Source organism: Protomyctophum parallelum (genome assembly GCF_964188405.1).
Source record: "Protomyctophum parallelum genome assembly, chromosome: 4".
Classification (NCBI taxonomy): Eukaryota; Metazoa; Chordata; class Actinopteri; order Myctophiformes; family Myctophidae; genus Protomyctophum; species Protomyctophum parallelum.
Window position 1 is genome coordinate 25915249 of NC_139700.1, and position 22993 is coordinate 25938241.

The 22993-nt window shown below is 45.4% G+C and overlaps 2 protein-coding genes across 4 annotated transcripts; one reads left to right on the forward strand and one right to left on the reverse strand.

Annotated features, from left to right (window-relative positions):
- Window positions 1–15341: 15341 nt before the first annotated feature.
- Window positions 15342–18720, forward strand: rccd1 (RCC1 domain containing 1). Of its 2 annotated transcripts, none has more exons than XM_083762939.1 (8): window positions 15342–15598; window positions 15713–15910; window positions 16089–16254; window positions 16341–16462; window positions 16624–16725; window positions 17526–17693; window positions 17804–17833; window positions 18133–18720. In XM_083762939.1, exons 1-8 carry the CDS (start codon window positions 15382–15384, stop codon window positions 18288–18290), a joined length of 1161 nt encoding a protein of 386 aa, XP_083619065.1. In that variant the 5' UTR covers window positions 15342–15381; the 3' UTR covers window positions 18291–18720. The 2 variants fall into 2 exon arrangements, with proteins under 2 accessions (XP_083619065.1, XP_083619066.1); XM_083762940.1 differs by having other exon boundaries at window positions 16624–16716; window positions 17523–17693.
- cib1 (calcium and integrin binding 1 (calmyrin)) lies at window positions 18585–22883 on the reverse strand. 2 transcript variants are annotated; one of them, XM_083762943.1, is made up of 7 exons: window positions 22713–22877; window positions 22315–22349; window positions 21532–21631; window positions 21182–21335; window positions 20679–20797; window positions 20016–20104; window positions 18585–18717 (listed from the first exon to the last, which is right to left on the reverse strand). In XM_083762943.1, exons 1-7 carry the CDS (start codon window positions 22761–22763, stop codon window positions 18696–18698), a joined length of 570 nt encoding a protein of 189 aa, XP_083619069.1. In that variant the 5' UTR covers window positions 22764–22877; the 3' UTR covers window positions 18585–18695. The 2 variants fall into 2 exon arrangements, with proteins under 2 accessions (XP_083619069.1, XP_083619068.1); XM_083762942.1 differs by lacking the exon at window positions 18585–18717 and adding an exon at window positions 18733–18781 and having other exon boundaries at window positions 22713–22883.
- Between the last annotated feature and the right edge of the window lie 110 nt (window positions 22884–22993).

Sequence of the window (22993 nt, forward strand, 5' to 3'; positions counted from 1 at the left end):
TTGATTGTTTAATGGGGGCACTCCCTTAGTATAAAAGTGTATGTTTTGTGTACACATGACCTGATGAAGATCAAATGGATCGAAACGCTGTCAGTATTTCAACAAAGAACGTCTTTCTTATACCTGTGGTGTGCGGGCTCCATCCAATACCTACACCAGTTGTGATGCAACAGAGTTTGCTGTGACCGTTGTGAATTATGGGTGGTGTGGTTTTTGCCAAGACGGTGGATTGTGGCCCATGCCTTCCTGCTGTTATTTGACATGTTGGTGTTCTCTATATCTTTTCGTCCTGGGCATGACGTTAAACTGTTCCGTTCGAGAGGACCAGCGACCCTCGAATGTAAACGGCCACGAAAGGAAATTATGTGTGTGTGAGGTGTTCTCTATAGGTTGGGTTTCAGGTGGTTGTATTGTAGTAGCTTGACATTTCTTGGAGGGCACTTTCAAGGACAGACTCAATCTTCTGGAAGTCTGCTTGTTGGGTCGTAATGCAGAGGTTGTCGGCGTAGATGAAACGCTGGCATTAGGCATTGGGTAGTGGCTGGTCGTTTGTGTAGATATTGAAAAGGAGGGGGGCGAGCACGCTACCTTGTTGGAGGCCGTTCTTTTGGGCTTTCCATTTACTCCTCTGGTCATTTAACTGGACATAGAAGCGCCTGTTGTTGAGGAGGCTTTTCCTGACCATTGTGCGGTGTTGGACAGTGTCGTAGGCAGCAGAGAGATCTCTGAATGCTGCTCCAGTTATTTGTTTCCCCTCAAACCCATCCTCAATGTGTTGGGTGAGGTTGAGCTCTGTCCAGCACAGGAGCGGCTGGGACGGAAACCAGCTTGGTCTTTAGTCAGCTTGGTATCTATGAGTGGCAACAAGGCGTTGGAGTAGCAGCTTCTCATATAGCCTTGTAGGTGATGCAGAGGGAAATGGGTCGGTAGCTCTTTGTGGATAATGGGTCTTTGCCAGGTTTAGGGATTGCAACCACTTTGGCCTTTTCCCAGACAGAAGGGATGGTTTTCTGTGCTATGCATGTGTTCAGCATCCCCACAAGCCAGGTCTTTGCGTTGGGTCCCAGGTGCTGTAACATTTCTGCCAGTAGGTCATCAATCCCTGCTGCTTTTCCGGGTTTCAACTTTCCCATTGCAGTTTCAAGTTCTTCTAGGTCGAAGGGTTTGGTTTGAGGGCTGGCTGATTGTGGTTGGTCTGATACCACTGTGCGATGGTATTCTCCTGTGGGTCGGTGGCGGTCTTGGTCACAACTGGTGGCCAACAGTTGTAACCAACACCGCCACCGACCCACATAGAATACCATCGCACAGTGGTATCAGACCAACCACAATCAGCCAGCCCTCAAACCAAACCCTTCGACTTAGAAGAACGTGAAACTGCAATGGGAAAGTTGAAACCCGGAAAAGCAGCAGGGATTGATGGCATACTGGCAGAAATGATACAGCACCTGGGACCTATCGCAAGGACCTGGCTTGTGGGGATGCTGAACACATGCATAGCACAGAAAACCATCCCTTCTGTTTGGAAAAAGGCTGGAGTAGTTGCAATCCCTAAACCTGGCAAAGACCCATTATCCCCGAAGAGCTACCGACCCATTTCCCTCCTCTGCATCACCTACAAGCTCTATGAGAGGCACTACAATTTCTGAACAGACTATATTTACATCAATATGTCTGGGTCCCCACCTACTCACTCAGGGTTGACGTGTCACACCTGCAGTGATGGGAGGGGCACCAAAATGTGGTATTTTGATTGTTTAATGGGGGCACTCCCTTAGTATAAAAGTGTATGTTTTGTGTACACATGACCTGATGAAGATCAAATGGATCGAAACGCTGTCAGTATTTCAACAAAGAACGTCTTTCTTATACCTGTGGTGTGCGGGCTCCATCCAATACCTACACCAGTTGTGATGCAACAGAGTTTGCTGTGACCGTTGTGAATTATGGGTGGTGTGGTTTTTGCCAAGACGGTGGATTGTGGCCCATGCCTTCCTGCTGTTATTTGACATGTTGGTGTTCTCTATATCTTTTCGTCCTGGGCATGACGTTAAACTGTTCCGTTCGAGAGGACCAGCGACCCTCGAATGTAAACGGCCACGAAAGGAAATTATGTGTGTGTGAGGTGTTCTCTATAGGTTGGGTTTCAGGTGGTTGTATTGTAGTAGCTTGACATTTCTTGGAGGGCACTTTCAAGGACAGACTCAATCTTCTGGAAGTCTGCTTGTTGGGTCGTAATGCAGAGGTTGTCGGCGTAGATGAAACGCTGGCATTAGGCATTGGGTAGTGGCTGGTCGTTTGTGTAGATATTGAAAAGGAGGGGGGCGAGCACGCTACCTTGTTGGAGGCCGTTCTTTTGGGCTTTCCATTTACTCCTCTGGTCATTTAACTGGACATAGAAGCGCCTGTTGTTGAGGAGGCTTTTCCTGACCATTGTGCGGTGTTGGACAGTGTCGTAGGCAGCAGAGAGATCTCTGAATGCTGCTCCAGTTATTTGTTTCCCCTCAAACCCATCCTCAATGTGTTGGGTGAGGTTGAGCTCTGTCCAGCACAGGAGCGGCTGGGACGGAAACCAGCTTGGTCTTTAGTCAGCTTGGTATCTATGAGTGGCAACAAGGCGTTGGAGTAGCAGCTTCTCATATAGCCTTGTAGGTGATGCAGAGGGAAATGGGTCGGTAGCTCTTTGTGGATAATGGGTCTTTGCCAGGTTTAGGGATTGCAACCACTTTGGCCTTTTCCCAGACAGAAGGGATGGTTTTCTGTGCTATGCATGTGTTCAGCATCCCCACAAGCCAGGTCTTTGCGTTGGGTCCCAGGTGCTGGTGGCCAACAGTTGTAACCAACACCGCCACCGACCCACATAGAATACCATCGCACAGTGGTATCAGACCAACCACAATCAGCCAGCCCTCAAACCAAACCCTTCGACTTAGAAGAACGTGAAACTGCAATGGGAAAGTTGAAACCCGGAAAAGCAGCAGGGATTGATGGCATACTTGCAGAAATGATACAGCACCTGGGACCTATCGCAAGGACCTGGCTTGTGGGGATGCTGAACACATGCATAGCACAGAAAACCATCCCTTCTGTTTGGAAAAAGGCTGGAGTAGTTGCAATCCCTAAACCTGGCAAAGACCCATTATCCCCGAAGAGCTACCGACCCATTTCCCTCCTCTGCATCACGTCTTTCTTATACCTGTGGTGTGTGGGCTCCATCCAATACCTACACCAGTTGTGATGCAACAGAGTTTGCTGTGACCGTTGTGAATTATGGGTGGTGTGGCCCATGCCTTCCTGCTGTTATTTGTCATTATGGTGTTCTCTATATCTTTTCGTCCTGGGCATGACGTTAAACTGTTCCGTTCGAGAGGACCGGCGACCCTCGAATGTAAACGGCCACGAAAGGAAACTGTGTGTGTGAGGTGTTCTCTATCATTTCATTCCAGACTTCACTGTCTATCTCCTGTGTTTTCCATTCATCTTGAGCGTTACACAGTCGTCTGATGTGCGGGGGGAGGTGCCGGCTAGCGCATAAAGGCACGGACGGGACAGGTGTTGTCTTGACCCATCCCGTGATGATGCGACAGGTGTCATTTAGGGCTGTGTCGACCAATTTGGTGTGACGTGATCGGCTCCAGCTTGAGCAGGCATACTCTGCTGTAGAGAAAGACAGGGCCATGGCAGTTGCACGGATTGTTTGTGGGTCTGCGCCCCACTTGGGAGTTCACTAGTTTTCACAGGATGTTATTGTGGGTGTTGACCGTGGCTTTTGTGTTCTCCAGGTGTTTTTTTGAAGAAGAGTGTCCTGTCCAGTGTAACTCCAAGATACATGGGGTGGGTATGGTTGGAGAGTTTGTGACCATCCCAAGTGACGCTCAGTTCTTTTCTCGCGTCTCGGTTCCTCAGGTGGAAGCTGCATAGTTGGGTTTGTGTGTCTTTCTTTTTCTGTCTTTCTTTCTTAGGACGGAGATCAAGGTAGACGCCATAGGAAGGCTCAACACTAGCCGATGCCCCTAGAGATCCATCCCAAAGCTTCCCTCAGGGAGCACAGCAAGCCAGCTAGCCAGCAAGCCTGCCCAGTCAGCCAACGCAGCCAGTCAGCTCCGCCAGTCAGCCAGTGTAGAAAGTCAGGCTGCCAAGCCAGAGCATATCAGCCCTTGCAGTCAGCCATTGCAGCCATACCAGCCTTGCTCAGTCAGCTCAGCCAGGCCTCTCTTGAGGCCTGGCTCTCTGTCTGCCTGGCCCGGTCTGCCCTGCCCTGCCTTGCAGCAACAGAACCAGCCTTTCTGGAAAGCCAGCCAGCTCAGAATGCGAGCTGAGCAAGCCAGTGCAGCAGCAAGCCCAGACTAGGTTACCGCAGCCTTACTGTGCAGCCACAGCCACTCAGTCTAGACCAGCAGGAGCTGGCCAGGCTCCAACCCTTGCAGCGCAGCCTTAGGCCGGACAGTCCCCCTGCCTGCACTTTGTTGCCTTCCTGGCCTGTCTGCCTGCCTAGGCGCCTCGGTCTTCCTGTCTGTCTGCCTTGGCCTGCCAGTCTGAAACTGGTTTAGACTAACTGCGTGCTTGCCAGCTGCGCTGGCTTGCTGAGCTCGTATTCTGAGCTGGCTGGCTTGCCAGCAAGGCTGGTTCTGTTGCTGCAAGGCAGGGCGGGGCAGACCGGGCCAGGCAGACAGAGAGCCAGGCCTCGAGAGAGGCCTGGCTGAGCTGACTGAGCAAGGCTGGTATGGCTACAATGGTTGACTGCAAGGGCTGATGTGCGCTGGCTTGGCAGCCTGACTTTCTACACTGGCTGACTGGCGGAGCTGGCTGGCTGCGTTGGCTGACTGGGCGGGCTTGCTGGCTTGCTGGACTCCCTGAGGGAAGCTTTGGGATGGATCTCTAGGGGCATCGGCTTGTGTTGAGCCTTCCAACGGCGTCTACCTTGATCTTCGTCCTAAGAAAGAAAGACAGAAAAAGAAACACACACACAAACTCAACTATGCAGCTTCCACATGAGGAAGGCAGGCAGGCACGCAGGCAGGCACAAGCTGCCTGCGTGCTTGCTTCGCCCTCCAGTTGCTGCTCCAGTTATTTGTTTTCCCTCAAACCCATCCTCAATGTGTTGGGTGAGGTTGAGCTCTGTCCAGCACAGGACGGGACGGAAACCAGCTTGGTCTTTAGTCAGCTTGGTGTCTATGAGTGGTATGAGGCGTTGGAGTAGCAGCCTCTCTTGTAGGTGATGCAGAGGAGGGAAATGGGTCGGTAGCTCTTTGAGGATGATGGGTCTTTGCCAGGTTTGGGGATTGCAACCACTTTGGCTTTTCTCCAGACAGAAGGGATGGTTTTCTGTGCCATGCATGTGTTCAGCATCCCCACGAGCCAGGTCTTTGCGTTAGGTTCCAGGTGCTGTATAATTTCTGCCAGTATGTCATCAATCCCTGCTGCTTTTCCGGGTTTCAACTTTCCCATTGCAGTTTTGAGTTCTTCTAGGTCGAAGGGTTTGGTTTGAGGGCTGGCTGATTGTGGTTGGTCTGATACCACTGTGCGATGGTATTCTCCTGTGGGTCGTGGCGGTGTTGGTTACGACTGTTGGCCACCAGTTGTGATGCAACAGAGTTCGCTGTGACCGTTGTGAATTATGGGTGGCTCCCTGAGGTCCTTGATCGCCATTGGGTCCAACAGTGGTCATTGAAGCGTGCACACACATGCACACATGCACCTACACACACAGGGGCACATGCGTATGCACACCTGGACCTTTAAATGAACAACAACACAAAAACTAAGGCACTGGTGTCGGACTTCTGGTTTACCGGAACGGGGTTCAACTCCCTGCAGTGCCCTGCTCAATGTGTTGTATTTCATTCATTGGTCCATGGTCTCAGGTCATTGAGCGGCGCGCTATAGTGTGCGATTCTTCATCATTGTTGAGGATTTTTTAAAGGTGAAAATCAAGGAAAAGCAAAAGGCTATAGTCCATGGTCACGGACCGCATACTGGTCAAGGTCATTTATACTGGTGAAGATCATTTACTAGTCTTCTAAAGGTCATTTATACTGGTGAAGATCATTTACTAGTCTTCTAAAGGTCATTTATACTGGTCAAGGTCAATTACTAGTCTCATGAAGGTAATTTATACTGGTCACAGTCATATACTGGTCACGGTCATTTCTACTGGTGAAGGTCATTTATACTGGTCAAGGTCATTTGTACTTGTCAAGGTCATTTATACTGGTCAAGGTCATTTACTAGTCTTATTGAAGGTAATTTATACTGCTCAAGGTCATTGATATTGGTCAAGGTCATTAAGTGGCACGCTATAGTGCGCGATTCTTCATCATTGTTGAGGATTTGAAAAAAGGTTAAATTGCAGAAAAGCGAAAGGCTAAAGTCCATGGTCACGGAGGGCATACTATAGTATGTTGTTTTTCTTTTTTTTGGTGGTGTGCGGGCTCCATCCAATAACTACACCAGTTGTGATGCAATAGAGTTTGCTGTGACCGTTGTGAATTATGGGTGGTGTGGTCTTTGCCAAGACGGTGGATTGTGGCCCATGCCTTCCTGCTGTTATTTGTCATGTTGGTGTTCTCTATATCTTTTCGTCCTGGGCATGACGTTAAACTGTTCCGTTCGAGAGGACCGGCGACCCTCGAATGTAAACAGGTGTTGGGACAGGGTCAGGTGTTGTCTTGATGCATCCTATGATGATGCCACAGGTGTCATTTAGGGCTGTGTCGACCAATTTGGTGTGACGGGATAGGCTTGTAGGTGATGCAGAGGAGGGAAATGGGTCGGTAGCTCTTTGGGGATAATGGGTCTTTGCCAGGTTTAGGGATTGCAACCACTTTGGCCTTTTTCCAGACAGAAGGGATGGTTTTCTGTGCTATGCATGTGTTCAGCATCCCCACAAGCCAGGTCTTTCCGTTAGGTCCCAGGTGCTGTATCATTTCTGCTAGTAGGTCATCAATCCCTGCTGCTTTTCCGGGTTTCAACTTTCCCATTGCAGTTTCACGTTCTTCTAGGTCGAAGGGTTTGGTTTGAAGGCTGGCTGATTGTGGTTGGTCTGATACCACTGTGCGATGGTATTCTCCTGTGGGTTGGTGGCGGTCTTGGTCACAACTGGTGGCCAACAGTTGTAACCAACACCGCCACCGACCCACATAGAATACCATCGCACAGTGGTATCAGACCAACCATAATCAGCCATCACTCAAACCAAACCCTTCGACCTAGAAGAACTTGAAACTGCAATGGGAAAGTTGAAACCCGGAAAAGCAGCAGGGATTGATGACCTACTGGCAGAAATGATACAGCACCTGGGACCTAACTCAAGGCCCTGGCTTGTGGGGATGCTGAACACATGCACAGCACAGAAAACCACCCCTTCTGTCTGGAAAAAGGCCAAAGTGGTTGCAATCCCTAAACCTGGCAAAGACCCATTATCCCCGAAGAGCTACCGACCCATTTCCCTCCTCTGCATCACGTCTTTCTTATACCTGTGGTGTGCGGGCTCCATCCAATACCTACACTAGTTGTGATGCAACAGAATTTTCTGTGACCGTTGTGAATTATGGGTGGTGTGGTCTTTGCCAAGACGGTGGATTGTGGCCCATGCCTTCCTGCTGTTATTTGTCATTTGTCATTATGGTGTTCTCTATATCTTTTCGTCCTGGGCATGACGTTAAACTGTTCCGTTTGAGAGGACCGGCGACCCTCGAATGTAAACGGCCACGAAAGGAAACTGTGTGTGTGAGGTGTTCTCTATCATTTCATTCCAGACTTCACTGTCTATCTCCTGTGTTTTCCATTCATCTTGAGCGTTACACAGTCGTCTGATGTGCGGGGGGAGGTGCCGGCTAGCGCATAAAGGCACGGACGGGACAGGTGTTGTCTTGACCCATCCCGTGATGATGCGACAGGTGTCATTTAGGGCTGTGTCGACCAATTTGGTGTGACGTGATCGGCTCCAGCTTGAGCAGGCATACTCTGCTGTAGAGAAAGACAGGGCCATGGCAGTTGCACGGATTGTTTGTGGGTCTGCGCCCCACTTGGGAGTTCACTAGTTTTCACAGGATGTTATTGTGGGTGTTGACCGTGGCTTTTGTGTTCTCCAGGTGTTTTTTTGAAGAAGAGTGTCCTGTCCAGTGTAACTCCAAGATACATGGGGTGGGTATGGTTGGAGAGTTTGTGACCATCCCAAGTGACACTCAGTTCTTTTCTCGCGTCTCGGTTCCTCAGGTGGAAGCTGCATAGTTGGGTTTGTGTGTCTTTCTTTTTCTGTCTTTCTTTCTTAGGACGGAGATCAAGGTAGACGCCATAGGAAGGCTCAACACTAGCCGATGCCCCTAGAGATCCATCCCAAAGCTTCCCTCAGGGAGCACAGCAAGCCAGCTAGCCAGCAAGCCTGCCCAGTCAGCCAACGCAGCCAGTCAGCTCCGCCAGTCAGCCAGTGTAGAAAGTCAGGCTGCCAAGCCAGAGCATATCAGCCCTTGCAGTCAGCCATTGCAGCCATACCAGCCTTGCTCAGTCAGCTCAGCCAGGCCTCTCTTGAGGCCTGGCTCTCTGTCTGCCTGGCCCGGTCTGCCCTGCCCTGCCTTGCAGCAACAGAACCAGCCTTTCTGGAAAGCCAGCCAGCTCAGAATGCGAGCTGAGCAAGCCAGTGCAGCAGCAAGCCCAGACTAGGTTACCGCAGCCTTACTGTGCAGCCACAGCCACTCAGTCTAGACCAGCAGGAGCTGGCCAGGCTCCAACCCTTGCAGCGCAGCCTTAGGCCGGACAGTCCCCCTGCCTGCACTTTGTTGCCTTCCTGGCCTGTCTGCCTGCCTAGGCGCCTCGGTCTTCCTGTCTGTCTGCCTTGGCCTGCCAGTCTGAAACTGGTTTAGACTAACTGCGTGCTTGCCAGCTGCGCTGGCTTGCTGAGCTCGTATTCTGAGCTGGCTGGCTTGCCAGCAAGGCTGGTTCTGTTGCTGCAAGGCAGGGCGGGGCAGACCGGGCCAGGCAGACAGAGAGCCAGGCCTCGAGAGAGGCCTGGCTGAGCTGACTGAGCAAGGCTGGTATGGCTACAATGGTTGACTGCAAGGGCTGATGTGCGCTGGCTTGGCAGCCTGACTTTCTACACTGGCTGACTGGCGGAGCTGGCTGGCTGCGTTGGCTGACTGGGCGGGCTTGCTGGCTAGCTGGCTTGCTGGACTCCCTGAGGGAAGCTTTGGGATGGATCTCTAGGGGCATCGGCTTGTGTTGAGTCTTCCAACGGCGTCTACCTTGATCTTCGTCCTAAGAAAGAAAGACAGAAAAAGAAACACACACACAAACTCAACTATGCAGCTTCCACATGAGGAAGGCAGGCAGGCACGCAGGCAGGCACAAGCTGCCTGCGTGCTTGCTTCGCCCTCCAGTTGCTGCTCCAGTTATTTGTTTTCCCTCAAACCCATCCTCAATGTGTTGGGTGAGGTTGAGCTCTGTCCAGCACAGGACGGGACGGAAACCAGCTTGGTCTTTAGTCAGCTTGGTGTCTATGAGTGGTATGAGGCGTTGGAGTAGCAGCCTCTCTTGTAGGTGATGCAGAGGAGGGAAATGGGTCGGTAGCTCTTTGAGGATGATGGGTCTTTGCCAGGTTTGGGGATTGCAACCACTTTGGCTTTTCTCCAGACAGAAGGGATGGTTTTCTGTGCCATGCATGTGTTCAGCATCCCCACGAGCCAGGTCTTTGCGTTAGGTTCCAGGTGCTGTATAATTTCTGCCAGTATGTCATCAATCCCTGCTGCTTTTCCGGGTTTCAACTTTCCCATTGCAGTTTTGAGTTCTTCTAGGTCGAAGGGTTTGGTTTGAGGGCTGGCTGATTGTGGTTGGTCTGATACCACTGTGCGATGGTATTCTCCTGTGGGTCGTGGCGGTGTTGGTTACGACTGTTGGCCACCAGTTGTGATGCAACAGAGTTCGCTGTGACCGTTGTGAATTATGGGTGGCTCCCTGAGGTCCTTGATCGCCATTGGGTCCAACAGTGGTCATTGAAGCGTGCACACACATGCACACATGCACCTACACACACAGGGGCACATGCGTATGCACACCTGGACCTTTAAATGAACAACAACACAAAAACTAAGGCACTGGTGTCGGACTTCTGGTTTACCGGAACGGGGTTCAACTCCCTGCAGTGCCCTGCTCAATGTGTTGTATTTCATTCATTGGTCCATGGTCTCAGGTCATTGAGCGGCGCGCTATAGTGTGCGATTCTTCATCATTGTTGAGGATTTTTTAAAGGTGAAAATCAAGGAAAAGCAAAAGGCTATAGTCCATGGTCACGGACTGGTCAAGGTCATTTATACTGGTGAAGATCATTTACTAGTCTTCTAAAGGTCATTTATACTGGTGAAGATCATTTACTAGTCTTCTAAAGGTCATTTATACTGGTCAAGGTCATTTACTAGTCTCATGAAGGTAATTTATACTGGTCAGTCATATACTGGTCACGGTCATTTATACTGGTCAAGGTCATTTGTACTTGTCAAGGTCATTTATACTGGTCAAGGTCATTTACTAGTCTTATTGAAGGTCATTTATACTGCTCAAGGTTATTGATCAATATCAATGACCTTGATGACCCCAAGGTCATTAAGTGGCATGCTATAGTGCGCGATTCTTCATCATTGTTCACGATTTGAAAAAAGGTTAAATCGCGGAAAAGCGAAAGGCTATAGTCCATAGTCTCGGAGGGCATACAAAAATGTGTGGTGCTATACAGGCCGTTCTGGAAAATTTGGGACAGAGGTTCATCGTTGGCATCCAGGGAGTGTGTGTGCAAAATTTGGCATCGACCGGGTTAATGGTGCTGGAGATTAGCTGTTAACAAACTGACGGACACACACACACACACACACTCACTCAGAGTGCAAAACATACTCTATCCCCATGGCTTTGGCCTGGTGCCATACCGTTATTAATTATTGCCTACAATGTCAATTGTGAAATTACTTTACCGTTGCAATGCAAAATTTACATTTCAACGAATGGACCTCGTAAAACAAAACAAAAACCAAGGCACTGGTTGTGGTACTTCTGGTTTACCGGAATGGGGTTCAACTCCCTGCAGTGCTCTGCTCAATTTGTTGTATTTACATGGTTCATTTTTATTTTCTGCTCATTGTGTTGCCTTTTCATAGATGATAACCCCCAGGTTCTTTAATGTGTTTGCACTCCCTACAGTTAGGTTACCAAGTCTATTTATTTATTATTTCTGTTCACTAGAACTAGAACCAATTACCAAAGTAGGCTTTCTAATGACACAACTCGCCTTTGTTTTTATGTGTAGCAAAAACGTTCTTTTTATTTACGCCAAAGAGTAGAGGCTGGTCTGCATTCATGCGAGCGGGGAAGTTTAGAGTAACATAGCTCTAAATGAAACGCATTAGAGCTATGGACCAGAGCTAGTAGTCATAGCACTTCATGGTATATGCATAGTTTATATAGTTTCATTATAGATATATTAAACAGAGAGGACTGGAGTCAATTGGGTTATATTATGTTTAACACTAATTTGAAGCTGTCAAAATCTGACAGACTTCTGGCGGCCATGGCCACGCCCACCTTTTGGTAACGCCCACTTTCGGCCAAGCCCACAAAAAGGACCCCCCATGTCATTTGCCAGGCAGGCTCCACTCTCAGACAGATATTTGGCTCCGTCTTATGAGCTAATTTAGAACTTCCTGTCTGAGAGCTAGCTAATTTAAGACATCCGGTTGCCTTCAGAATAAAATAAGGTTATTTAATTCGTTAATTAAATAATTGTCAATGCCCCAAGGCACAGCACTTTTTTGAGCGTTGACCTCAGTAGAAGGTCTGCTGCCGTGAATTTTACACCTCTCCCACTTAGCGGAGAGTGGGGTGTGGTACAGGACATCTCCCCGAACGCGTGGGTATACTGCATCTACAAGTAGTACAAGATAAATTGAAACCATTGACACCTACTTCGATGGTTCAGTTGTCATCTATGCCGGGGAATTTAGCAGCTCTCATTCAAGCGTTTTTTCAAAATCCAGGTCACACATTTGATTGCAAAACAATCTGTGGTGTCACTCAACAACTAGTGAATAGCATCTTACTTGGCCTTAGGAATGCACAATGACCCATTAGATTTTATACACAAACTAGTAGTTTGGTTGAGTATGTGTGGTGTCCACACAGTTGTTCAAGCAAAACATACAGACATCTGTACATTCTGTGCCTGGACAGTTGAAAGCAATTAACAGAACAATAACGGAGGACAATTTGGAAGAAGATGATGATGATGTGGTTTTATGCAATGAAAGTCTAAATGACAATATGTGTGAAGCTATACCATTACCAATTCTAACATTTCTACAACAGACATCTGCTATCAAAAAATGTCACACACGGCTTGAAGAAGCAGCAGCGCAGGACTCAACATTTAGACGGAAACTTGAGAAATTCAATCTAGCCAACACATCAGTGTCATTAGTGTCTCAGAAATGTTCTAGGACAGAAGTATGCACCATATTAAATAGATTTGTAGAATACACACTTCGGTCTCCTTTCCTTGGAGATGACCTGCTTTGCCTGAAAAGTCTTAGTCTGTATAGTTGTACTCAATGTGGTGACAAGGCCTTACCATCTACAAAGAACATGTCACAATTCATAGTGCAGCCACTTGACGTGTCACAAAAAGGCATCTTAGACACTATTGCACAAATATTACCTGCTCAATCTGAACAATGTGAAACATGTCAGCAGGAAAAGAGCTTATCAACATATGAAGTAATTAACAGCCCACAGACCTTACTTCTCCTGTTAAGAGCTGGCACAAGAATTCCAAAAACGTTCAATTTATCCTGTCTGTACCACCAAAATGAGTATGCTTTGACCAGTATGTGTGTATTTTTCGACAGGCCACCATATGCGTCATTGTACATCCTTAAAGATCATAAATGGCATATCTGGACAAATGAATCGAATGACACAGCAGGCTATACCTTTGAGCTGATGCAAAGAACATCCGCTCGACAGCACACAAAGACAGTAGTCACAGGTAGTTTCTATGTCGTGTCATACGAGAAAATAAACAGTCGAGAAATAATCAAGTTTCGTCAGGACAAACAAATGCATAAATGCACAGACAGATGCAATCAACGCACACAAGTGACACCCATTCCAAAGCTAGAGGTAACTCCTTGACCTGACTTAGCTTGCGTAGAGAAAGTGATTTCATGTCAATGCCCCCAAGGCACAGCACTTTTGCACTTCTGCTGCTGTGAATTTTACACCTCTCCCGCTTAGCGGAGAGTGTGGTGTGGTAGAGGACATCTCCCCGAACGCGTGGGTATGTCCAGATAGTTGCCTCGCGGAGGCCTCTTTGTCCAGTGTCCATTCTGGGTCCGGAAACGGTACTTTTTTCAGCGTTGACCACAGTAGAAGGTCTGCTGCTGTGAATTTTACACCTCTCCCGCTTAGCGGAGAGTGGGGTGTGGTACAGGACATCTCCCCGAACGCGTGGGTATGTCCAGATAGTTGCCTCGCGGAGCCGTCTTTTGTCCAGTGTCCATTCTGGGTCCGGAAACGGTACTTTTTGTCAGCCTTGACCCCAGTAGAAGGTCTGCTGCTGTGAATTTTACACCTCTCCCGCTTAGCGGAGAGTGTGGTGTGGTAGAGGACATCTCCCCGAACGTGTGGGTATGTCCAGATAGTTGCCTCGCGGAGGCCTCTTTGTCCAGTGTCCATTCTGGGTCCGGAAACGGTACTTTTTGTCAGCATTGACCCCAGTAGAAGGTCTGCTGCTGTGAATTTTACACCTCTCCCGCTTAGCGGAGAGTGTGGTGTGGTAGAGGACATCTCCCCGAACGTGTGGGTATGTCCAGATAGTTGCCTCGCGGAGGCCTCTTTGTCCAGTGTCCATTCTGGGTCCGGAAACGGTACTTTTTTCAGCGTTGACCACAGTAGAAGGTCTGCTGCTGTGAATTTTACACCTCTCCCGCTTAGCGGAGAGTGGGGTGTGGTACAGGACATCTCCCCGAACGCGTGGGTATGTCCAGATAGTTGCCTCGCGGAGCCGTCTTTTGTCCAGTGTCCATTCTGGGTCCGGAAACGGTACTTTTTGTCAGCCTTGACCCCAGTAGAAGGTCTGCTACTGTGAATTTTACACCTCTCCCGCTTAGCGGAGAGTGGGGTGTGGTATAGGACATCTCCCCGAACGCGTGGGTATGTCCAGATAGTTGCCTTGCGGAGCCGTCTTTTGTCCAGTGTCCACTTTATAAAGTCCATGCACTCCAGTGAATAGCATTTATCCATTTAGATAACTTTATTATTATTATTATAAGGATTTAATTACTTATTCTTACACAGAAACATAATGTGTGTCTTATAGCATCATATAGCATCATTTAAATGCTTAATTTGTAGTTTTAATGTGCAAATTAAACTTTTTTTCAATACTCTAGAGGGTACTCTTATTTTGAAGAGATCGTCCACCGGAAGTCTTAAATTAGCTCACTAGATTAGCTCACTAGACGCTGCCGTTCATGGCTGACTCTCGTATTCGTCATGAAGAAACTTCACCCTGTTTTTGGCGAACGCTACATTTACAAAGAATTAATATATAAACATTCGCATTTCAAATATAAAGTACTCACAATTTGTCCCACGGGTGTTAGTTAGTTACAGCACCAGCGATTAGAATTTCTGCATCCCGCGTTGTTTAATAAAAAGCATTTTTATCCGAGCTGTTATTTTGCCATTGGCTTTCAACTACGCGCCCCTATCGGTCGGGAGGAGGGTGGCACTCGGTGTGTTCGATATAGGTACGCTGACCGCCCTGCCAATACAGACTAATAGGCGAGTGCGCTCCCGGTGTGCAACTGTGGATTTCCCAAACGAACCCCGTTTGAAAAAAGTAGCCGGGGAGCTCGGATAAAAATGCTTTTTATTAAAGAACGCGGGATGCAGCCATTCTAATCGCTGGCGCTGCTACTAACTAACACCCGTGGGACAAATTGTGAGTACTTTATATTTGAAATCTGAATGTTTATATATACGGAAATCTTGTAAATGCAGCGAGCGCCAAAAACAGGGCTAAGTTTCTGCATGACTGTCATGATAATCTAGCCTGACACTCAGCCTGAATTTTCATTTCGTTTCACTCCATTATTCTGAACATAATTTTTTAATGTGGCTAGCGATTTAGGGGCTGGAGCCAGGCTAATGATAATCATCATGGCAGTCATGTTTCAGGGCTAGAAATTATCTATCTTGATCAATATTTGGCGCATGCGCAATCGTTAACACTATTCAAAGCGGTATAAACTTTGCGAGAAACTGCGCGATCGTATAATCGCAAAGAAAAACCAGCGGCTGACGGCTGTATGCAGGAGTTAAATTGCAGCGGATGCACCAATGGACTGGTTTGGATTTGGCTTCAACGCTTTCGGACAAATATGTGATAATAATGAGAAATTAAAAATAGACCAGTGTTGCACCGTTAAGGTGCTTAATCCAACCAATATTAAAGACTATGTAGATGCATCCAGCTGTCAACAAGACACCAACAAGAGAATAAATATTAGTCTAATCAGAGCAAGTTGGAGCCGGAGAGCATCTTTGTATTCAGAAGGTAACACTATTATAGCCCTTTAGGGTTAGCTCTTTAATAATAATAATAATAATAATAATGCATTTTGGTAAAAGCTAAATATTCTAAAATGTAGCTTATTGACTTTCTATTTAGATGATGGTGGTGTGTGCCTGTCGGGGTTTGGCTTAGGAGGAGTGACAGATGCATGTTGCCATGGATGCAAGGATGCTCAGATAAGCGAAGAATATGTGACACTGGCTTTCCCAGACAGGATAGAGTCCTGGAAAACGGGGAACAACGACAAGACACCAGTTTGGAGCATGGACATGAAAACACAGTCGGAGGAATCTGGTAGCTTACTCTAATGATATCCTGAAAGTCGAAGACCTGAATGCTAATTTAACTCTGAGTGCACAAATGGAACCAAATGAACCTGTCCACTTCCACACTGTCTATACATTGAAACTGGAGGTTTTATGATCAATTGTATATACATCTAGTCTAGCGTCTATTCTTTTTCTCATTCTAGAGACCTCACTTTATCTCCCATTAGTCCCAGGGGGATACATAGCTGCAAAACCTCCCATCTATCGCCCTATATCTCCTCAGCTGAAGGCAGTCCATCTAGCACTGGGGGCCGATCATGCCTTACTTCTCAGTGCAACTGGAGCTATGTACACCTGGGGGTCAGGCAGGTAAAGGTACAAGCAAAATTAGCCCTGAATGCTTAGCTTTAACCGACTTACCTGCCATCATTTGTGTTTTTCTTTTTTATTCATAGCCACGGTCAGTTGGGACATGACGTTCTCAGTTCTGAGCAGGAGCCCAGGGCGGTTGAGGCCCTCTGGGGGTTGCCAATGAGCTTTGTGGCTGCTGGGGGCTGGCACTCTGCCTGCATTAGTGGTGAGACTAATGCCTCGTATATGCTCTGCTCCGTCATATGACGGTGGCGTGCACTGAAAAAGGCAGACCTACAGTACAAGTACAAGGTTGGCTATATGCGTAGATCTATGCCCAAAAAGGAATGCATCAGGGGAATTAATGTAGACCAATTTTGTCAACAGCTGGGGGTGACCTGTATGTGTGGGGTTGGAATGAGAGTGGCCAGCTCGGCCTCCCATCACAGACTCTACGAAAAGAGCAGCACGGAAGGAGACAGCGACCAGGTTAGACTATTCCTTCAATTGCCTATTCTGGGCATGTCTTACAGGGCGAATATTTTGGGGAAAATAGCTGAACTGTGTGTTGTGAGCTCAGGCCCGGCGCCACGGGGGGGCAAAGGGGTGTTTGCCCCCTAAATCAACCTCTTTGCCCCCTTAGATCAAATAGTTACAGACAAAACAATGGTACATTTCCAGGCATTGAAAGGAAGGAAGCCAACGAAATTGTGCGCCTCCGCCCTCTATAGATATGCAAATGTAGCGCATTGTCTTCATGTCCAATACTTGCCCCCGATTTCCCCCTCTGTCATTTCATCCTGGCGCCGGGCCAGTGTGAGCTTGGGGGACTCTGGGAAACAGGCAGGCAACATTTTGGGGAATATAATCCACATTACCTTTTCCAAAGTTAGAGGAAATCTACCATTGCCAGCCAAGCTGACAATCCTGACAGTGAACATATTCAGTTTAGCTGCTAATCAGAATTATACAACAGAATAAGTCAATCAAATTGTCTGCTTGACATACTGTACTCTGATCTGCCAGTAGATAAAAAATACATTGTTGCCCATATCTGGTTTAAAGCTTCAATTTAGCATTTTATGTCAGAGAGGTAATTTAATTGTAAAGGTAAACAGGATTTGAACCCGGGTCTCCCATGTCGAAGACCAAACATCTACCACTCAACAAAATAATCTTTATATATATTTTTTTCTTTTTCAAAAACGTATCACGTACTCCTTGTGAGTAAGTTACAGATTTAAGCTTTAACAACAGCAAACAGAAACTATCTGTACTGTATACAACAGAATTGTGCCAGGATGCCAGCACATCTACATGTGATGAGACTCAGGAAGGTGGGGAGCAGAGCGACGTGTTCATATCCATCCAGGCGTTCCCAGCACTGTTGGACATTGATCCATCATGTGAAGTCACTAAGGTCAGCTGTGGGTCCAGACACACTGCAGCAGTAACAGGCAAGAGACCATCTCACGAGCTGTACTAAATCAGTTACCACATTTTTGTCAGATCACCATCAACGTCATTTGATCATTAATTTTATGATTACTTTTATTTTGAATTTCAGACACTGGTTACCTCTACACTTGGGGCTGGGGTAAGAATGTATCTTATAAACCATCAAGTAATTTGCTTGTTGTTTCACCACTTCTCGCAAATGTACTATGCCTTTGTAGATATAAAAGTGCCAACTAACCAAATTATTTGGAAGAAAGAAAACACATTTATCCCTGTATTTACTATAGCAATAAAAGCTGATCTACAAGCTAATAACACGTTGCATCGCAATGCACTAGGATAAAAGTATTCACTTATGACATGCGGCATTCTCAATATAGGGATGCTAAAGTTAGGTGTCTTACTTTATCACTGACCTTTTATTAATTGTTGATACAGGTGACTATGGCCAGCTAGGACACAAGACCACACTGAGCTCAGACGAACCAAAGCATGTGGACTTCTTCAAGGAGAAAGGATTACGTGTAGTAGATGTAGTATGTGGTGCATGGAACACTTTTGCTGCAGCGATCAATGAGGAAGTGGTTACATCTTAAAATAAATGCTGTGGGAGTTTGATTATTATTTACAATGGACTTTGGATCTTCCATCTTGTGTTGTGAGCACAATAACCATGGCCTTTTGGATTCAATGTTTTGGATAAAATATTGTGCCTGTTTATTCGCTGTGCCTTACATGAAAGAATAGAAATTATTACGTTAAAGACAAACATACGTGTACACAACAACATATCTTACACATACATGTGTTTTTATTTTTCCTAAAAAAAAAAAAGATAGGAAAGGCATTTCATTGCATAGACATTACATAATACAGCTCAGACCATAAAAATCCAGGTAAATATAAATTAAGGCAAATCAAATCTAAAATTGTGTATGTGAAATAGGAAAACAGTAGATGTATAAGATTGAGGATACCAGATCCTTTTCCATATCCTGTCTTCACAGCACAATCTTGAAAGAACTGGAGAAAAACAAGTAGTATATCAGTCATCATATCCTGTCTTCACAGCACAATCTTGAAAGAACTGGAGAAAAACTAGTATATCAGTCATACTACCGGTACTTAAGATTATGAATATAATCTCGAGATGCACGATATTGAAATCATGACCGATATCCGATCTCCGATTCTTTGCAGGGTCATATCGGCCAATACTATTATATTAAAATTGTACTCATAGCTTTTAATTATGTTTTTTGTTTTGCTGTTGAAAGTAGATGGTATTAAAGCCCTCCTCTCTACAACAGCTGACAGTTTTAAAAAGACAGAGACAGGCAGAACCCAGGGGGGCAGTCAGACAGATATTTTGTGAAGCCACTAAGGAAATCGGGACTTCCTGAAAGTTCATATAATGGCCTGTTGTGGCACTGTCATTGGGCACAAAAAACCCCATAGCTCCATAGAGGTCCATGTATTTGGGCCCAACTTCACCTAGACTGTATTACCTTAATAAACATGGTCATGAATACTTTCTGCTTCCAGTCACTAGTTTAAAGTCTCATTTCTCATGTCATAATATACTTTTTGGAAAATTATGGTCCCATTTATTAAAAAAATGACCATCAAGTTGAGTATGTTTTGAGGGGCGTGGCTACCGTTACAGTCTATGATCGGGAGCCACCCCCGTTTGAGTCAAAATAAAAACCAACGAAGAAGAAGGGGGGGAAGTCCCGCCTCGTTGTTTGGGCCAGCCAATGGCCAGCTGGGCCCAAACGGATCTAGAAAGATGGCGATTTACAATTCAAGGACTGACAGGCTTCATCTTACGTCCATATCAGACCCGGAGAAAGGAAAGGAAAGGTACTATGTTTACCCAGGGTAACTGGACTAAGCTCAAGAACTAGTTTACAGCCAGGCCCTGCTCATAACGCTTTGTCCATATTCTTTTAGTATACATTAATAGAGACGTCACCGGATTTCTCCTCCCATCCACTTGCATTAAGTTGCTCAAAAGCGCATGAGGCGATTTCACTCCTCTTTCCGGGTAGGAACAGAGTGCATTCTGGGATGGATTGGGCCAAACACATGAACGCGCACCAATATTCTCCAGCGCTTGCTCCATGCACACCCAACCTTCTAGACCAGAGAGCACGCTGGCTGGGCCAGGCTACTATTTGCGTCATCAATATCGGTGAAAATAATCTGGATTCGATACTGATATGGCATTTTCATGGCCGACTTCGATATGCTACCGAATACAGTTTATTATCGTGCACCTCAATACACATTTTGTGCAAACAGTAAATTGTTTTAATCACCTGACAAAATCTGGCGATCGTGAAATGACGTGTTGAAACTCTGAGAGATTCACTGTTCCGTCCTTGTCGATGTCTGACTCTTCAAGAATCTAAGATTTGGGCAAAAATATCAATCTGTTAGACCAGTGTTTCCCAAACAGATATTTACAATCCATTTTGGGTCGTGGACCTGTTTTATGGGTCTCAACTTGAAAATAATATCCTGTATATCTTCTTTTATTTTTTACCTTTCTTACAATTGTGGTTACTGAAAATAGTTTCAGACGTTTTCAGGACAAAAACAGAAATGTTCAATATGTTTGCATCACAATGTGTTTTGCGCTTGTAGATCGGTTAAGAATGAATGATTAATTCATAATGTATTTTTGTAAGTGTGGGTCCCAGGGAGACTCTTTTGGGTCTCTGAAAATGTTTTGGAAACTTAGACCAACAGACACAATCATGACATAATCTTGTTCACATAGCCTTTCCGAACAACTACCAAGTGCTTTATAAGCTAAATAAAATGAAACAAATTTTCTTAAAAAAAAAAGGCCCATAGAGAAGTAGTTATATAGAATGTGGAAGTGAAAAACAATTTTGCTCAAAAGCTCTGGGCATAGATTAGTAGATTGGGTTACCCTGCCATTCTGCCAATGTTTCTAGAAGCATCATTGAACTCACATTGCTAATGAGCTGTCTCATTTCATCGGGGGTCAGTCTTGTGTCGTCCGTCTCACCAGTCAGACAGTTTACCAGTTTCTCCAGGTCTCCTTGATCCAGTGTGCCATCGTCATCAAAGTCTAAATAAATAATAGAAACCGGTAGCAACCTTCAATCTGACAATCAACAATGAAATGTACGCCTTTATGGGTACCAACTAATGAATTTAATCGGTTATTTCTTTTTTAATAATACAATGAAAGATTTTCGATAATTGGGAAAATAGCAGATCTACAATCGAAACGTGTCACAATGATGTCGAGATTGTAGATTATTTTGTGTGACACCACACCAGGGCTTATATGGTTAAACTAATAAATGTAGTCGATTGTCATTCATTCGTTGATATACCGTATACAAAATAAAGGAATATTTAGAAAACTTTGATTAATCGAAAAACCTAAATAACCACTAAGATGCTAATCGATAGTTGCAGCAATACTGAAATGTATGAACGTGATTACCAAAAATGCGGAACGCATAGTGGGACTTGATTTCCAGAGTAGCCGAGTCACTGAAGGCACTCAGCAGATCCAGGAAGTCCTCAAAGGTGAGACTTCCATCCTTGGCTTCGGATGTCGAGAATACCTGACAGATTCGTTTACGAAAAGGGTTGGACTGTGGGAGTATAAGTTGGCAAAAAGAGTACAAGGGTCAGGCATACCTTATCAATGTTACCTGTATGCTTCCTCTTTACACAATACCAAACTCAGGTGACGGACCAAGTAAACAATACATAGTCAATTAGCACTTATAATAACCATAGGTATTTTTAACCAATAATTAACCACACAATTTATCATTATTATGTTACCTTGAGTTCTGGCAGTGTAAGAATGGTCCCCATTGACACACTGGGAGGGTTTTCGGTTCCACCTTCTTTGATAATCAGTTCATTGAAACGCTTGTGTGCACTAAAGAAAAAGACATATTCTGAATTGCCACCAAGCAAACTTCAAATATTAACATACATAAAATAATAGTATAGGGACGGGTCATCCTTATAGCAGCAAGCATGTATGTTTGCAGACTTGGATCAAAACTGTCAAGATATTTCTGTCAGACATCAGTGATGGTTAAAAGTACTCACATTTTTCTTAAGTAAAAGTATCATTACCTCAATGTAAAAAATACACTGTCACAAGTAAAATTACAAAACTATTGGCATCAATATAAAGGACCAAAGGTAATGTCCCATTTCAAGTATTCAAAATGTATACAAATCTTTAGAAAATAGAAGCTCTCCAAGCTCACAAAGCTGCCAAAATATATAGAGCTTAAAGTTAAGTGGTTAATGTATATTTAGTTTAAAAAAAATCGAATCGAAATCTAAAAGGTGAACAGTAACTAAAGTTTTCAAATAATTGTAGGAGTAAAAGTACTTCATTTGTGCATTATAAAAGTAGCCTACTGAAAATTTTAAATACTCCACTAAAGCACAGTACTTGAGTATTGAGTAATGTACTTAGTTACTTTTAGACTACTGCCAATAATGACTCAAACCTCTTGTCTTACAGTCTTGATCCAAGGTTAGTATGTGTGTAGCATAATGATTGTCAACATGTGATGACACGCAGTCACACATTAGCTTACTTACAGAAGAATTTCCTGCTTTGTTAGAAATGTCAACTCCTGAAAATACAAGAAGCACATCCTATATGACACGCCTAGGCCCAGAATCATGACTTCATTACAAATAACTCAAGATGGAAAAATAAGATAATTGACATCACAAAGACTTTTTCGTGAATGCAGAATTAATTATTTCCTACTGTAATTTGACAGCTGCAAAGTGATCGCTACTATGACAACTATCACCACACAAAGTTCTCAAATTTACTTTTGGCAACTTCCAAGCAAAAATCTCTCATATTCTGTGAGAACAGTGAGTCGTGAGATAATGTTCAATGTTTTTTCAGTTGCTTGGAATAGTTGAGCACTGCAGTAAAGTTTTCAGTGTTTAGACACATCATCAACGTTTTGTTTGCTACTTACTTGATATTCATTCAACACATCCTTCCCCATTTGGCTTGCTGATGTTCCCATTGTGTATTTTTCAACTTTAAAAGGCACTTGTGTTGTTGTGTTGTTACTCGAAGTTTACAGCTCCGATGGCTGACTGATTACTTCCTTTTCCTGTACGTATTTGCGTAACGGATTGCCATAGCAATATTTGCATACAGCGCGCCTCTTGTAGCTCAGTACAGGACAGGTCGTCCCATATGAGTGGACAGCGCTCCCTGGGGCCCAAAAGGTTGAATGACGTTTGAAATGAG

Bases quoted from the DNA above. Each gene is read 5' to 3' on its own strand.
- rccd1 (XM_083762939.1), top strand. From the start codon at position 15,382: ATGGACTGGTTTGGATTTGGCTTCAACGCTTTCGGACAAATATGTGAT. The intron at 15,911-16,088 runs GTAGCTTACTCT...TTCTCATTCTAG, and splicing joins AACACAGTCGGAGGAATCTG to AGACCTCACTTTATCTCCCA. The intron at 16,726-17,525 runs GTTAGACTATTC...TGTATACAACAG, and splicing joins CGGAAGGAGACAGCGACCAG to AATTGTGCCAGGATGCCAGC.
- cib1 (XM_083762943.1), bottom strand. From the start codon at position 22,763: ATGGGAACATCAGCAAGCCAAATGGGGAAGGATGTGTTGAATGAATAT. The intron at 21,632-22,314 runs GTAAGTAAGCTA...CTTTTTCTTTAG, and splicing joins ACAAAGCAGGAAATTCTTCT to TGCACACAAGCGTTTCAATG. The intron at 18,718-20,015 runs GTGATTAAAACA...GTTTTTCTCCAG, and splicing joins CGATCGCCAGATTTTGTCAG to TTCTTTCAAGATTGTGCTGT.